This window comes from Diachasma alloeum, unplaced genomic scaffold, assembly GCF_001412515.2.
Source record: "Diachasma alloeum isolate Michigan unplaced genomic scaffold, Dall2.0 Dall_scaffold_00176, whole genome shotgun sequence".
NCBI classification, from domain to species: Eukaryota; Metazoa; Arthropoda; class Insecta; order Hymenoptera; family Braconidae; genus Diachasma; species Diachasma alloeum.
This window is the reverse complement of record NW_021680342.1, coordinates 723,396-737,306: the sequence shown is the minus strand read 5'-3', so window position 1 is coordinate 737,306 and position 13,911 is coordinate 723,396. Positions and strand designations below refer to the sequence as shown.

Genomic DNA, 13,911 nt, shown 5'->3' with positions numbered 1-13,911 from the left:
GAGATTATTTTTCGCTGGGGACTGTGAATATGTGTGTGCTTGGACGAAAGACGATGTTTTCCTCTAGTTTCGTAGTGAATCGTTGAAATAGTTTCGCTTATCGCGGGAGTGGTGGAGAAGAGTTCTGACGGTTTGAAGTTTGTTCTTTTTTGAGACAGTGGCAATCATAGATTCACGCTTGTTGAATAGTTTGAAAATCATTTCAGCACAAGTTTTGAGAAGAGTACTTCGTGGAAAAGTTTTTACCTTCAATCGTTGAACGGGAAATTCGCAATCGAATTCTTCGTCGATTGAACCGATTCGATTCTTCAGATTGAACTAGTCACCCGAGAGTGAGGAGGAATTTCTTGTGGAAGTGAATTCCATGAGATCAAATGGACACAGATAGTGAGGTAAAATGATATGGAATTAGTTGGTAACTCCCAATAAACCGTAGAGTGGATTCTGACCCTGGCAGCGACACCGATAGATAGAAAAACCGATGAACGGCTGTCGTACGACTTTACTCAACTCGCACAATCTCCGCAGTCTCGTTATCGACTGCTGACGATTGTATTAATTGACGAAAGGACTCATTGAAAGTACAATTTATCTCGGTACATCCGGTCATGCCGAGTGACGTGGAGGAGACGAAGGACAACGTGTCTAGAAGATCGGGGACACCATGGGCTGAGTTACTGGTAAATTCAGCGGTACCAGCTACCGCTGTTGCTGTCAACCTGGGGGAGGAGACGAGCGAGCAGCCGTCAACGGCTAAAGACTCGAGCAAAGACAAACTCAGTGTATTGGGGAGTTTTCAGAGACGTACATTCAGTAGAATAAGTTTCAATGGCGAAACGGGTCCGCTGCTCAGCAGGTAAATCATATAATTAAGGGGAGTTATATTCGAGTCATCGATAACACATCATTGATCACAAGTGTTCGTTGAGGATATTCAAGCACTTTAGTAGAACGATTGAGTGATTGAGGTATTTTTAACGAGGTTTGTTGACTATTAACAATTGTGACTAAAGACGGGGGTTTGTACAGCGTTCCACAGCTTGTGAGGTCACAGTATATTGTTGAATAGGATTTTGGAGCACACGGAGAGAAAATAATAAGTTCTCAAACAAGTTCTGCTTGGGCCGACAAAATCGTTGATTGAAAATTAAAAGAAAATTGTTTTGTTTGAATTTGAAAGTTTCAAACATGAATAATTACTCTGCTTCCAACAACGACGAAGTGGTTGGCTCAAGGGGCGGATCATTCGTACAAGACGGTGCCTTTTCTAAAAAGAAATATTTTGGCTCCAAATTACAAGATTGCTGACATATCGTTATTATTATTTCATTTAAGAATTAATTTTTTGTCTGCGATTATTGAATCGCAAAAATCGGTACGAAAGGATTTCGAAACTGAGACGAGACCCAAGATTCCGTGGTCTTTAAATTGAGATCCATACCATCTCCCTAAAGTATTGTCTCGTAGAGTTTCTTGCGGCATCACTAGATTGTTAACAAATCATGAATGACTTTTCGTTATGAAACTTTTAAATAATTGTGAATAAATGGGTTGGTAAATATATTGTAAATAAATGCAGCATGCGTTGACAACTAAAAAATCATGAATTATTGCCATGAAATTCGCGATTATTTGCATTAGCTATTGACAAATGTACCTTGAAACACTCAAGAGAATCGGTTTGTTCACATGTTCTCAAATTAAGTCAAGTGGTTTTTACATTACAATATTCTTTATTTGAGGCTAAAAACTAGCCTAAACAAATATTTCTAAAACGTGGGGTGAAATGTGACTTGAAGAAAAGCTCCGATAATCCCCAACGAATGCAGAGAATGATTCTAACGAAAGAACAAAAGCTGAAGTGTTTGGATGTCCTTGATTCGGAGTGATTGACTATTGTTTCCACTCCACGTACCTCAATCTACTCTGTTTTCTACGTGACAGTCGCCAGAACGTTCCCTCCATATTTCTTATCAGTGTTATTACTGTTATTGTCAGTCGTTGAATTTTCCGGTTCGTTCGAGCTACAAAATCGCTCGAGATAAAAAAACGAGTGACACATGGGTGCATGTGATTAACAAATGGAGCATTAATTGTTCCCGGAAAAAAAATACTAAATTCCCCCCTCATTCGAGAATAAATGAAATGGAAGCGATTGAGTATTGCGTTACTCGCAATCCGAGTGTCTCGCGTCAGATTCAGGGAAGCCTATTCAGGGAGCGTGTGTACCGCGTCACGTGAGAGCTTTTGTATGAAAAGAGATTTTTTTTCCTCTCCACTCATCTTCCGATGCTTTTGCACAGTGAAAATGGATCAGATATTTGCAGATACGAGAGAGGATGGAGGAGAAGGGGGGGAATTATTTTTGGCGTGTGTTAGAGAATCATTTGTGTATGGGTTTTATCTGGTTTATTTTACGCTGCGCGTTGCAATATTCCCGTACGTCGACCGGTCGAGTGTCGGCTGAGACTTTGACAGGACTCACGATAACATTGCCTTCTTCTTATGCATAAGTTGAATGATGCATACCTATACGTGCTGTGCGACTAGGTGGAGTGGGTAGATCTTTTCAAAGAGGGTGACTATGCACACTCGGTGCGCCACCACGTATAAGTGTGTAGATATGCCAACGAGAGAGAGAGAGAGAGTGAAAATATCGGGTACAGTTTATCTTGAGAAAATCCGCACAAAATTCTGGCGCCTTTACAATGTCTCTCGCTAAAACTACGTGGGTATTAAATAAAAATAGACTCGTCTCGTTCCCAATTTCTGGCTGATTGCAGACATTTTTTCTTTCGCATCTACAGAGGGGGATCGCGACAATTGATTGATTGGAATTATGACCAAACGAAAATAACTCTAATTGGCAGGGGAAAAATTGTAGAATATTCATTGATTTTTTTAGAAAGACCGGCGACTAGGCGTTAATTATCGGCGAGAGAGGGGGGAAAATCCTGAGGGCTTTATAGGACAGATAAAGCCGTCCAATCATGCCAAATTGCTGATGACGCACAGATTGGGTACGCACAGAAGGAAATCATCGATGCCCAGCCAAAAACCAAATTGGTCGAGTTGCGTCCCAGTGTCGCATGAGATACCGTTCGTTAGGGTACGCGCTTAATTGGCTGAATCCGATGCAAATCGTTCCCCCTTTGTCCCTCGATGATTCAACAGTATTTCGTTGATAATTGCTGATTGATATGAAAATATCATAACAATATAAAGTGGCTAACAAGGGGGAATATCTGCGGCTCAAGGAGCGTCGGTCGATAAGTGAAAGGTGATTCTTCCAGATCCTCTAGTTTTGATGTTGAGAATTGTGTGACAATCGAGGAGATCACGGGCGATTGACTTTTGGACACGTATTTAATATTCCGAGTGACAACTGAAAAGCCCATCGAATGTGGTGTAAACGTTTGGTATGGATATTTCTCTGGCTCTGGACACGTTGTGACATTTGGCTTTGAGATTTTCCTCCAGTTCCAAAAAAATAGACAACACGAAAAATTGAAGCATCGGAAAAAAAATCAGTAAAAACGTAACTCTAGATTATAATTAAATTTAAGTACGAATTGCTACATCGTGGTGCTTCTAAATTTTGGCTCTTCCTTAAACAGAATAACTAACCCAACCGTATCTTCAAACTCTACTAACTCGGTGTTAACTTGAAACAGGGAGGCAACGCGCTGCTAAATTTATCCCAGGGGCCACCTCTCACTTTTCTCTTTCAACTTGACTTCTCTCATTTAGTTTTTCCCCCTTTGGCTACCACCAAGGCGCATACGCAAGACCACTGGGGGGCACTGAAAAATCAGTAAATCCTCAGTGCCCCAGATGAGCCAAGTTATCGATCATCCCAAATCATATTTCCAATTCTGAATAACAAATTCAATCCATTCAATTGGATTGTGATTCTCCATTGGAAGCAATCGACCGCAAGTATAAACGCTCTCGTGGTAGCGATAAATTGCCAAACGGTATTAAATCTCCCCAGTGCTAATAAACGGAAAGGGTCGGCGAACTCGCGAGATTTGAGAGCGAGTTTGGCAGGTGCTGAGAGAGATTTTAATAAAATGACAATGGAGCAGTCACATGCAACTGAGACACCTACCACGGCACATCGTGTTCATCTAGGCGATGGTATGACACTGTCTGGTCTGCGTCGTGCCATTTCTCAGGTCTCTATGCTGGTGGTCAAGGCCACAACCTCGGGGGAGGCTGCCTGGCGTGAAGAGTGTCTCAAGTACGATATTTTAAAAGACCCAAATTCTTGTTGCTTCAAATACACTGGCCTACGTGTTGATGTAATTTTAGCTAATCCAAAACATCATAATTTTGGGTAGTTTACTTTGCCTCCTGGTGCTAGTCTAAACATTGTACACGGTGAAAATAAATTTCAAGAAAAATTGGGGAAAAACTCGAGCAGTTGGAGAGCGAAATTCCGTTTTAGGTCTTTTTCGCGAAAAAAATTACGGACTTGCATGTAATTTGCATTGAAATCCTTGAATTTGTTCAGAATTTCGATGAAAAGGTCACCAGTAGTACAGAAATAAGTACTCAATTTTCAGGAGTTTTTCCGGCCACAAGAGAAAAAAATAACAGAAGAAATTGCTGTATTAAATTTTTTTTCTCAATCAAGGAAAAAATGTGAGACAAACAACGAATTTTCCTCACTGTGATGTAATTCTTTGAAAACCAACAGTAGAATTTGTATTTTTGATGAAAACATTTTTTATTTCATTTTTCTCACAATTTTTCGTGGATTCTTTCTCAGTCACTGGGCGACAAAAATCCCGACCAAAAGCGTATTCCTCACTGTAGAAGGCGTAAACTCCCCTGAGTTAATATTCGATTCTTAATTTTCCAAAATAACAATTGTGGATAAACCTTAATTATTATTTCTGAGCCATTGGGAAATTAAATATGTTCTTTGCTGCTCAAGGAGTCATTTTTCATTTAAAGAAACGTAAAATTTTCTTCAAGCATTGTTCCGAAAATTACATTTAGCATCATGATTACGTTTCAGACATCAAAATGTGTCTTGATTCTCTGACTAATTTTCCTCAACTTTTCTCTCCACGAGGACTTTAGTTTCCACCGTTGCTTATTTTTTTTATTACGCGTCTTCACGCTCAACACTATCACTATCAGCGTGACACACTCAAAACTTCCATTGAAACATCACTATGTAATCTACGATTCTATTCTTGGCAGACGGGTCATTGTGTCAGGGTCGTCACGTGTGTGCGTGGTACTAGAATTTCTCTCTGTCGTACGTGAAAATGTAGATTTTTGGTGAATTCTGAGTGAGGAAATGTAGAGCTCAAGACGTTGAACCTTGAAATTCAACATCAGAAGCTGGTTTGTGTTACACCCAAGGACCCCAGACACGGGTGGAGTAATGAAAACACGTTGATTCTAAAACACGTGACAGACAAGCTTAAAATACAGTTTATGAAACATTTCAACGTCAATTGCGCTTTCAAACTGCAGAAATGATGTTACAGTATTTACTGAGTAGTTTACATACAATGAATCGTGCAGTCCATCTATTTATATTTCACGGGGAGTTTATATTCGATGCATGAAAATCCGTTGATAATCCCGGAATATTCAAGCTTGATGAGGGTAAGAACATTTTTGGAACAGAGGCGTCCCAGACGCTCAAGGACATGTGTAGAGTTCAAAGAAGAAGTTTATAAAAGTGAATTGTGTGTGTGTGTTGGAGTGATCATTTGCCAAAATCTTGGGAGAGAATAAATTCTGCGCTGGTAGAGGTAGATTTGTCACTGATACGTGAGACCCACAAGTTCTGGTAACTTCTAGTAGTACTGCATGTCAGAGAAACGTAACTGTTTGGAGAAAAGTAGTTAGGAAGTTTTCATTGGAGAATGAGGGTCATTGTCCAGTGGTAGTGAAGGGGGAGAGGGACTTCGATGTGTATCATTGACCTAGGACTCTAAACTTGAGGATTGAAACACATCGACCTCTGACGTAGGGCTTTTCTTGCCCTCGCGACGCCTCCCCACTGTGAGGAAAACCTGGCAAATCGCCTGACACGAACGCCCGTATCGGAGACAGGAATAGTAAAGCAACTTCCTTGGGTGTATGCTGAAAAATTATTTTCGACGAATACATCGATTTTATTTCTATTTTTTATGGAAGCCGGGGCTCTTTGATATTCCACTGGCGCTTGGCCTTCGTGTCAGTTTTCCAAACTATCAGCATGGAATACTGTTTCACTGAGGAAAATAAATTTCTTGACATTTAGAATTTTTTCTGTTTGAGAACTTGATAAGGTGAAAGGTTGCAAGTGATGTCACTGGGAGAACAAATTTTTTTACAGGTTGAGGATCACGCGGAGAGAAATGTTCAGTAAAAATTACGAAACTCATAATTCACTTACCGATTGCGGAATCGACTCAGAAAATTCAAGTGACGGTATCGTAATTTTTCACAGGAGATTCAGATAAAAATTACGGAACCCTCCGGAAAAATTCCGTGACAGAAATTACGGAAAAGATACGTAATTTTTATTGGCTATTTCTCTCCGTGCACAAACATTTTGGATGGTTAAGGGGTAACAGAAGGACACCGTTTCCTCGAAATTTTAAAAACAAATCTCCTGCTCAAAGTTATTAATGTTTTTCGCACCCACAGCAGATTGATCTTCATCATTGCCTCCAGGAGATTAATGTGCTTTGAATTCTGCAAATATCGATAACTGTCGGAAGGAAATTTGTTCAGAAATTTGGAAAATTAGCGGCATTCTGTTACCCCTTAAGGGGAGACTCCCGTGATACTCGAAAGTTTGTGGGGATTCAATGGCGGCATCCCACAACTTTTGATATATGATGGGACGTCTGTAAGAATTGGAATCATGTATAATTCAATGCAGAGAGAAAAATTTCCCAATATGTAGAACATATTTATGTGAGAGACGTAAATTATCTTCAATTTTTGTTTTGAAATTTGAAAAAAATTATTTTTCGGTTTTCTGTTTTGTCCGTTTTTTCAATACGTCTTTACTTGTAACAAGGAACTCACAGCTTTATTTATGTATTTTAGAGATATTCGATACAGTAAACCTCATATCACTCCCTGCTAGCATCTACATTTGGTGTATATTACCCATTCTATTTCAGAATAATGGACTTGGGTTGGGTTGCTCGGTTCATCAATTCAAAAAATTCCGAGTGTTTGCGTTCCTGAATAAACACTTTTAAACAAAAATCTGCTATTTTAAGGTCGTTTATGTATTTTCCGAAAAGTGCAATTTTCCACGTTCGATAAAAATACTACAGTTGTTTAAGTCGCGAGAAGAACTAACATTTCTGATCGTTGAGAAAAAAAATCTTCAGTAGCTTTGACAAAAAGGAATAAACACTTTTCCTCTAGCATACGGGTTCTCGCAGAATTTATTTTCTAGTTGATAATTCACCTACTGGAAGACTCCAGAAATAAAGATAAGAACAAAGAGTGATGTGAATAAATATACCGAATCCAATAATCGGGAAAAAACTGCGATATCCAGGCAAATAATACAGATATTCGAAACATCGAAACCCATCTACTCTTGGTAGATTAAATTTTTTATCAACAGGAAGGAGATAAGTCCGTCTGTCAATGCTTGCGCATTAAAATGAACCTCGTTAAAGAAAAATTAAAAGTTCCAACGCACTAGTTTTCAACCTTCCACAATAACGAATTCAATCAAATAAAGAGCCTCTCATCTGTATCTTTTCTTCGATTTAATCAAACTTTCGTCTCACTGACATCACTTGCACTCTGAAGATTCTCTCCGACATTAGATTTCTCTCTTTATATTCATAATAAATTTCTCGTTCCCCAAGTTTTTAAGAGATAAAAAATATTCCAGATATCGACAGACGAGATTTAGCTCTAGGCGAGTGAGAAAACGAGTGGTGTTCAAGCACGGTGACTGCAACGTTGTCCAGGGAAACGTCGCTAAAAGACGTCGAAGATATCTCCAGGTAAACTCCAGACATTTCTGATCATTTCTTTTCAATTTTTTTTTCCGCTCTCCCTTTGTCAGATGCTCACACAAACCACTGACCTGTCGATTTCTAATTTTCTTTTTTTCCTTTTGACCCCTTCCTATCAGGATATTTTTACGACACTGGTGGATGCTCAATGGCGCTGGACACTGCTGGTATTCTCGATGAACTTTTTACTATCGTGGTTGGGGTTTGCAATTGTCTGGTGGCTCATAGCGTACGCCCACGGTGATCTCGATCCCCGAAATTTCACTGACGCCAACAAAACTTTCACCCCCTGTGTGGAGGATATACATGGCTTCACCAGTTGTTTTTTATTCTCAGTCGAGACTCAGCACACTATTGGGTAAATATGAAAATTGATAATGTCGCCTGAATGGCTTCGACGTCTTGTTTGGAATTAATTTTTCATGTTACAAAGATGTACGAAGTTGAAGGGACATTTTGTCGCTTCCAAACTGAAATGAACTTCGTTACTTCCGCCACTTAGGGGCAATTTAAAGTTGTATGATGTTTTAATAACCTTTCTCCCATTTTTTATTAATCCTTAATGAATGAAATACCATTGGAAAAACTGTTACGGAATGGAGCTCGAGTTATTTCAATCATTTTCCAATTTTCAACGTCGGAAAAAAGTTAACTCTAGACATTCCATGGAGCATATTTAACGTGAAAATTCACCTCTTGTCTCGTTCATTCAGTTATGGATCAAAGCACACAACTACAGAATGCCCAGAGGCAATATTCGTAATGTGCATCCAATCAATGACCGGAGTTATACTACAAGCATTCATGGTTGGCATTGTATTCGCTAAGTTATCACGTCCAAAAAAACGCACCCAGACCCTTTTATTCTCCCGTAATGCGGTGATTTGTCAAAGAGACGGCCAGCCATGCCTAATGTTCCGAGTCGGGGACATGAGAAAGAGCCACATCATAGAGGCACACGTTCGTGCACAGATGATAAAGCGAAAGGTACTTGGTGAAGTTTTTTCCAACCTCTCCCGGGCAATTCATTGATTTATGCTAATATATTCCTCCCTCGGCTTCTCAGATTTATCAATTTTCCTAATTTCCACATTTTCAGGTGACGAGAGAGGGTGAACTACTCCCATTTTACCAGACTGAATTGAGGGTCGGTGGTGATGGTGAGGAGGATAAAATATTCTTCATCTGGCCAACTACAATTGTCCACAAAATTGATGAGCATTCGCCGCTGTATCATCTCTCTGCAAGTGATATGCTCAAAGAGCGATTCGAAATTATTGTCATGCTCGAAGGTACTCAGCATTCCGCTATTACGAGGACAAAATTCATCTACACTGAGAAAAATTTTTGTCTGAATTTTCCGTGCCCAGTTCAGGAAATTTTTATCGTGTTGCAATTCCACTGAAATTTCGGGAAATCTTGTCATTGAAAATTCAGAAGTTCTTGGAAAAACCAAACAGAACTGTAAATTTCCGCTCCATTTGTCCCTGAAAATGAATAGAAAACCAGAAATTTCTGGTAAATGCCTAATTATTTTTTTCATCAATGCGATAATATAAACGTCCACGTGAATACGGCCTACTTCGTGAATATGGAGTTGAGCACACTCCGATAATATTGATAACATTCCGCACATTTCAAACCCAAATAAGTTCGATAGCTCGGAAAATTACGTCGCTCGAGAAGTTCAAAGAAATAATTTAACATTGTATTAAATCGGAATTACGGAGACAACAACGTGAATATCTCGGAAATATCTCCCTTTTCATGTGGACGTACACATAGTAAGAGATGACAAATATATTGACTGATTTATCAATAACAAGATCAACGGAAATTCCGTGTAAATTATTTATTGTCAAAAATTTCAAGATTTTTTGCTTCAAATTTCCAGAGTAATTTTTTAACAGCGTATCACCGCATTTTAGTGATTAAAATCACTAATGATTACGGTTATTCGGTTAATCGATAATTACTGGGATTATTCTAGTCGCTGACTATTCAGAATTCATCACCGATTTTTCGGTGATAAAAATCGATGATAGATGTTCAAAAATCAGCGACTTGTCCCTAAAGATCAAAACAAATTTTTCTCTGTAAACTACAATCTTCGAACTTTTCGTCCGATTTTCAACAAAAATCTTCCAATGAATCCAAATCCTGAATATTTCCAGGATCCTTCGCTCGCTATGTCAGCGATGTTTACCAGAAACTGAAATCTTTTTATCTCCATTTACGTCAATCAATTCCCTTCTGAAATCGCTGATAAATGTTTGGATGTCTAGGTGTTATAGAGTCGACGGGCATGACGACACAGGCCAGAAGCTCGTACCTACCAACTGAAATACTCTGGGGTCACAGGTTCTCTCACATCATTACATTCAAAAAGGAAACCGGAGAGTACGAAGTCAACTACAACCTCTTCAATAACACATACGAGGTAGATACACCTCTATGTTCAGCTGCAGAACTCGATCAGCTAAAAGCTTTGCATCACGCCAAAGGAGGTAAACAAATGAGATTACAATTTTTTTTATCTCGGCTTTTTTTATCCTTATCTTATCAACAGTGGGGCCAGCGTATGCTGCCATCTGTGCTATTCGGAAAATGTACAATAATACTCGGGGTGTCAATGAACTTGAAGTGTAATTGTGGGGAGAGAAAAAACCTCGTTGGTTGAAAGAGGTCAAGAATTGCTGTTAACCTTGTTCGTTGATTACGTACATTTAATTTCTCTCTTTTTCATCGTTCCGGTGATTCTCAATTTAGTCAAATGGAGAAATTTTCGCTGTGAAAGAAGAAAAGAAAATCAACTTTGGCATCAGGAAATTTTTACTGAGAAAAAATAATTATCAAATTATAAATACAAGGGAAAGAGTACTTTGCGCGGGCTATTATTACTTCTTTTCACTCCTATTCTGTATTCTGGTCTGAAATTTAAAAAAAAATTTCCTTCTTCATCCGAATAATGTCCATAAATTAAATTGAAATTCCTTTCCTGATGAAATGAAATTAAAAATTTGCAAGTAGTGAACTATGATGAGAAATTCAGCCGATTCTAGCTCGATTGAAAAATATATGAAAACCTCTCCATTGCGGAAGATTAGTTTTTGTTTTACCTAACGAACTACTGAAGCAAAACAGTTTTTTTCAGTTGACGACAAAATTCCTCTCCTCAATCTCGTCATATTAAAAAGTAAAACCTTCCCAATCACGTAAAAAATGCCAAATTTTACTGTAAAGTTAATCGTGGGGCGAAATTCAATGTAATTCAATGAAAAAAATACTTATTTGTGGAGGATATTTTACGATTCGTTCGGTAAAAAAAAACTTTGAATGTAAGAATTATTCTCCTGCACAGTAGAATTTTTCGCACGGTAGGGTATTTTTTTCCTGTACTCATCTGAAGGTGATAACAGTATCATGGGGATGAATGGAAATGAAACGAATCATTCTCCGTTACAGGAAAATTATACGCAATACTGAGCAATCATTTACGTTCACTGCGATAATTTTTGATGGAATGCATGATGAATTTTATACTTTCGGCATAAATTGCGAAAATAAATGTTCAGTAAATTCGCGTGGGCCAACGGCGAAAAATTGACTATTCGCACTAAAAATCGAGTTCGCTCTACGATGACTGACTTGTACTGTAAATTTTCTCCAACTTTTTTTTCCGTGTATACACAACTTCGTCTTCATTGCAATTACAGAACGAATGAGTTCAGCAACATTTCCAACATACCGTGAGGATTCAAGCAGCTCGTTGACAACGAGTTCCGGTTCTAGTTCAGCATCATCATCTGGTGGTTTACACATGCACTCACCAACACCACCCACGCCAATTCCCGTGATGATAACTGGCCCGGACGATTCACCAAGACGTAACAGTATCAATGTACAACCGGATCAGAGATTAGCGATGTTCTACACACACGATGAGGTACGAAGGTTTTCCTGTTTTAATTCATCAGCCAGGAAATTGTTACATTCAATTTACCCGAAAATCCATGTAGCGTGATTCTAATTGACGTTGATGATTGAAAAAGGAGGACGATGATCAAGCTGGATGTAGTAGTGTAGTAGTCAAAGAGGGTGAACAGGAGGATTACAATACAGTCTTGGAGGACATAAACGCGAGTCTGAGGAGGCATCGCAGGGAGAGTATTAAATCGAAGGAGGGAAGAGGCATTCACAGGAATGAGTCCAAAGCAACAATCAAAAAGCATGATTCAAAATCCAGTTACGATGGGATGAAGAAATCACCCACGAAAACATCATTAGAGCCTTCGGCATCAACCAGTGCCATGAAAAAATCCACCTCGAGGGTCACCTTGGACCCAAGGTAGATCACCTTTCATCGATTATAAGGGTGTTTTCGCTAATTATTGGCATGACTTTGTACCTTCAAAAATTTAATTTTTTTGAGGCCTCTTATATGGCTTTCTTATCATTCAAAAGGCCTGCAAATTTTTTTTTCATTCTTTTCAAATTTTATTACGCCCACAACACTAATTTTTGAGTTTTGTGAGTTTTTGACAAAATCTTGCATTCCAGCATAGGTCAATTTTTTTCGGGGTTTCAATAAGGATTTCCGCAGAAAATTTTCCGTTCTTTCGATTGAACTTGGCGCCAATTAGCTCACGTCATTAGAAATGCTTTAAAATCGCCGAAAAAGTAGAGCATTGTGCGTGATACCCCTTTCCCCCACCTCGATTCGAGATTTTTTTATTTCTTTACCCCAAATGACTATTTTTACGAAACATATTAAAAAATGAGACTGGGACTCGGATTCGTTCTATCCAATTTTTTTTTTCAAATTTCGTTTTTTAAAATTTATCCCAATTTTGCAATTTTTTAATTTTTTCATTTCTAAATTTATTATTTGTCGACCATTTATGGACCATAAATAACGATTTTTGCAATAAAAAAATTAAAAAATAAGAAATTCGGAAAAAATTTTAAAGCGAAATTTGGAAAAAAAATTCTAGGCCTTGACTAAATTAAATTTTTCAAGGTATAAAGTCATTCAGATAATTGGCGAAAACGCCCTTAACAATTTCTCACTCTACGGAAACCCATTATTATGTATTCATTAATTACATTTTCGTCGTCATTATCTCCAGACACACGAGATTCGCCGACTCACCTCAACGCGATGAACTCTCTAGTCCCATAGAATCTAGTCTCGATAATAACCACAAATCCGATACCCACAGTATGTTGAGCTACGTAGACGAGGATAAAAAGCCAGAGAGACTCATAAGGATATCGCCACCCCCGCGGCTACTGCCAAGGCCAGACGTTTCTGATATCAAAGCAACTAATCATTATCCACATCATAGTAATCCGGAGGAGCAGGTCTAAGTGAGTAGAACGAAATTATACAAAAAATCGCTCAGTGCTTAATAGAATCTTGACGGTAGTATTAAGAATACGTGTTGTATGGGGTACTAAATGTAACTTAAGTCTCTCTAACTGGGTCGCATCCGGATTATATTTATTGTATTTTGTTCTTGGCGAACATTCCAACGACTTTTGTCATTTCGCTCTCGATTGCAATCTGTGACAATACGAAGAAATTTAATTGGAAAATCTTGCGCATTCGCTAGGGAATTCGATTGAACTCTTATGAGAACTTTACGAGAATTGTATTGAGGTCCTTTTTGAAAAATCTATCCCCCTTCTCCGCTTATTTGTATTGATTATTTCGAAGACACATTTTTTTAATAGATAAAAGTCAATGGATCCTATTTTTTCCGGTCTATTCCCCTGTTTAGCGAAATCAAAATCCATTGACTTTTTTATCGGAAATCCCCTAAAAAAAATGCCACCCTATAATTTTCCATAGCGTTTCCCTAAAATTCCTGATTAACTAAAATTAAAGTAAAAAATTTGGGAA

The 13,911-nt window shown here is 38.4% G+C and overlaps 1 protein-coding gene across 5 annotated transcripts in view; it reads left to right on the top strand.

Annotated features, from left to right (window-relative positions):
* The first annotated feature begins 389 nt into the window (after positions 1 to 389).
* Positions 390 to 13,911, top strand: part of LOC107048755 (ATP-sensitive inward rectifier potassium channel 12-like) — a 35,041-nt gene continuing 21,519 nt past the window's right edge. For 3 of the 5 annotated variants that reach the window (XR_001461697.2, XM_015272127.1, XM_015272115.2), the window contains exons 1-9: positions 390 to 856; positions 7,880 to 7,994; positions 8,126 to 8,364; positions 8,720 to 8,993; positions 9,106 to 9,298; positions 10,292 to 10,513; positions 11,723 to 11,952; positions 12,059 to 12,354; positions 13,136 to 13,376. Coding sequence is in view for 4 of the 5 variants with exons in the window: in XM_015272127.1 (XP_015127613.1) it covers positions 609 to 856; positions 7,880 to 7,994; positions 8,126 to 8,364; positions 8,720 to 8,993; positions 9,106 to 9,298; positions 10,292 to 10,513; positions 11,723 to 11,952; positions 12,059 to 12,354; positions 13,136 to 13,376 (2,058 nt within the window). In the remaining variant the exon portion in view is untranslated. Of the gene's footprint in view, positions 857 to 3,844; positions 4,244 to 7,879; positions 7,995 to 8,125; positions 8,365 to 8,719; positions 8,994 to 9,105; positions 9,299 to 10,291; positions 10,514 to 11,722; positions 11,953 to 12,058; positions 12,355 to 13,135; positions 13,377 to 13,911 lie in introns of those variants that run through there. The other 2 variants (XM_029125970.1, XM_015272134.2) reach the window with 2 other exon arrangements.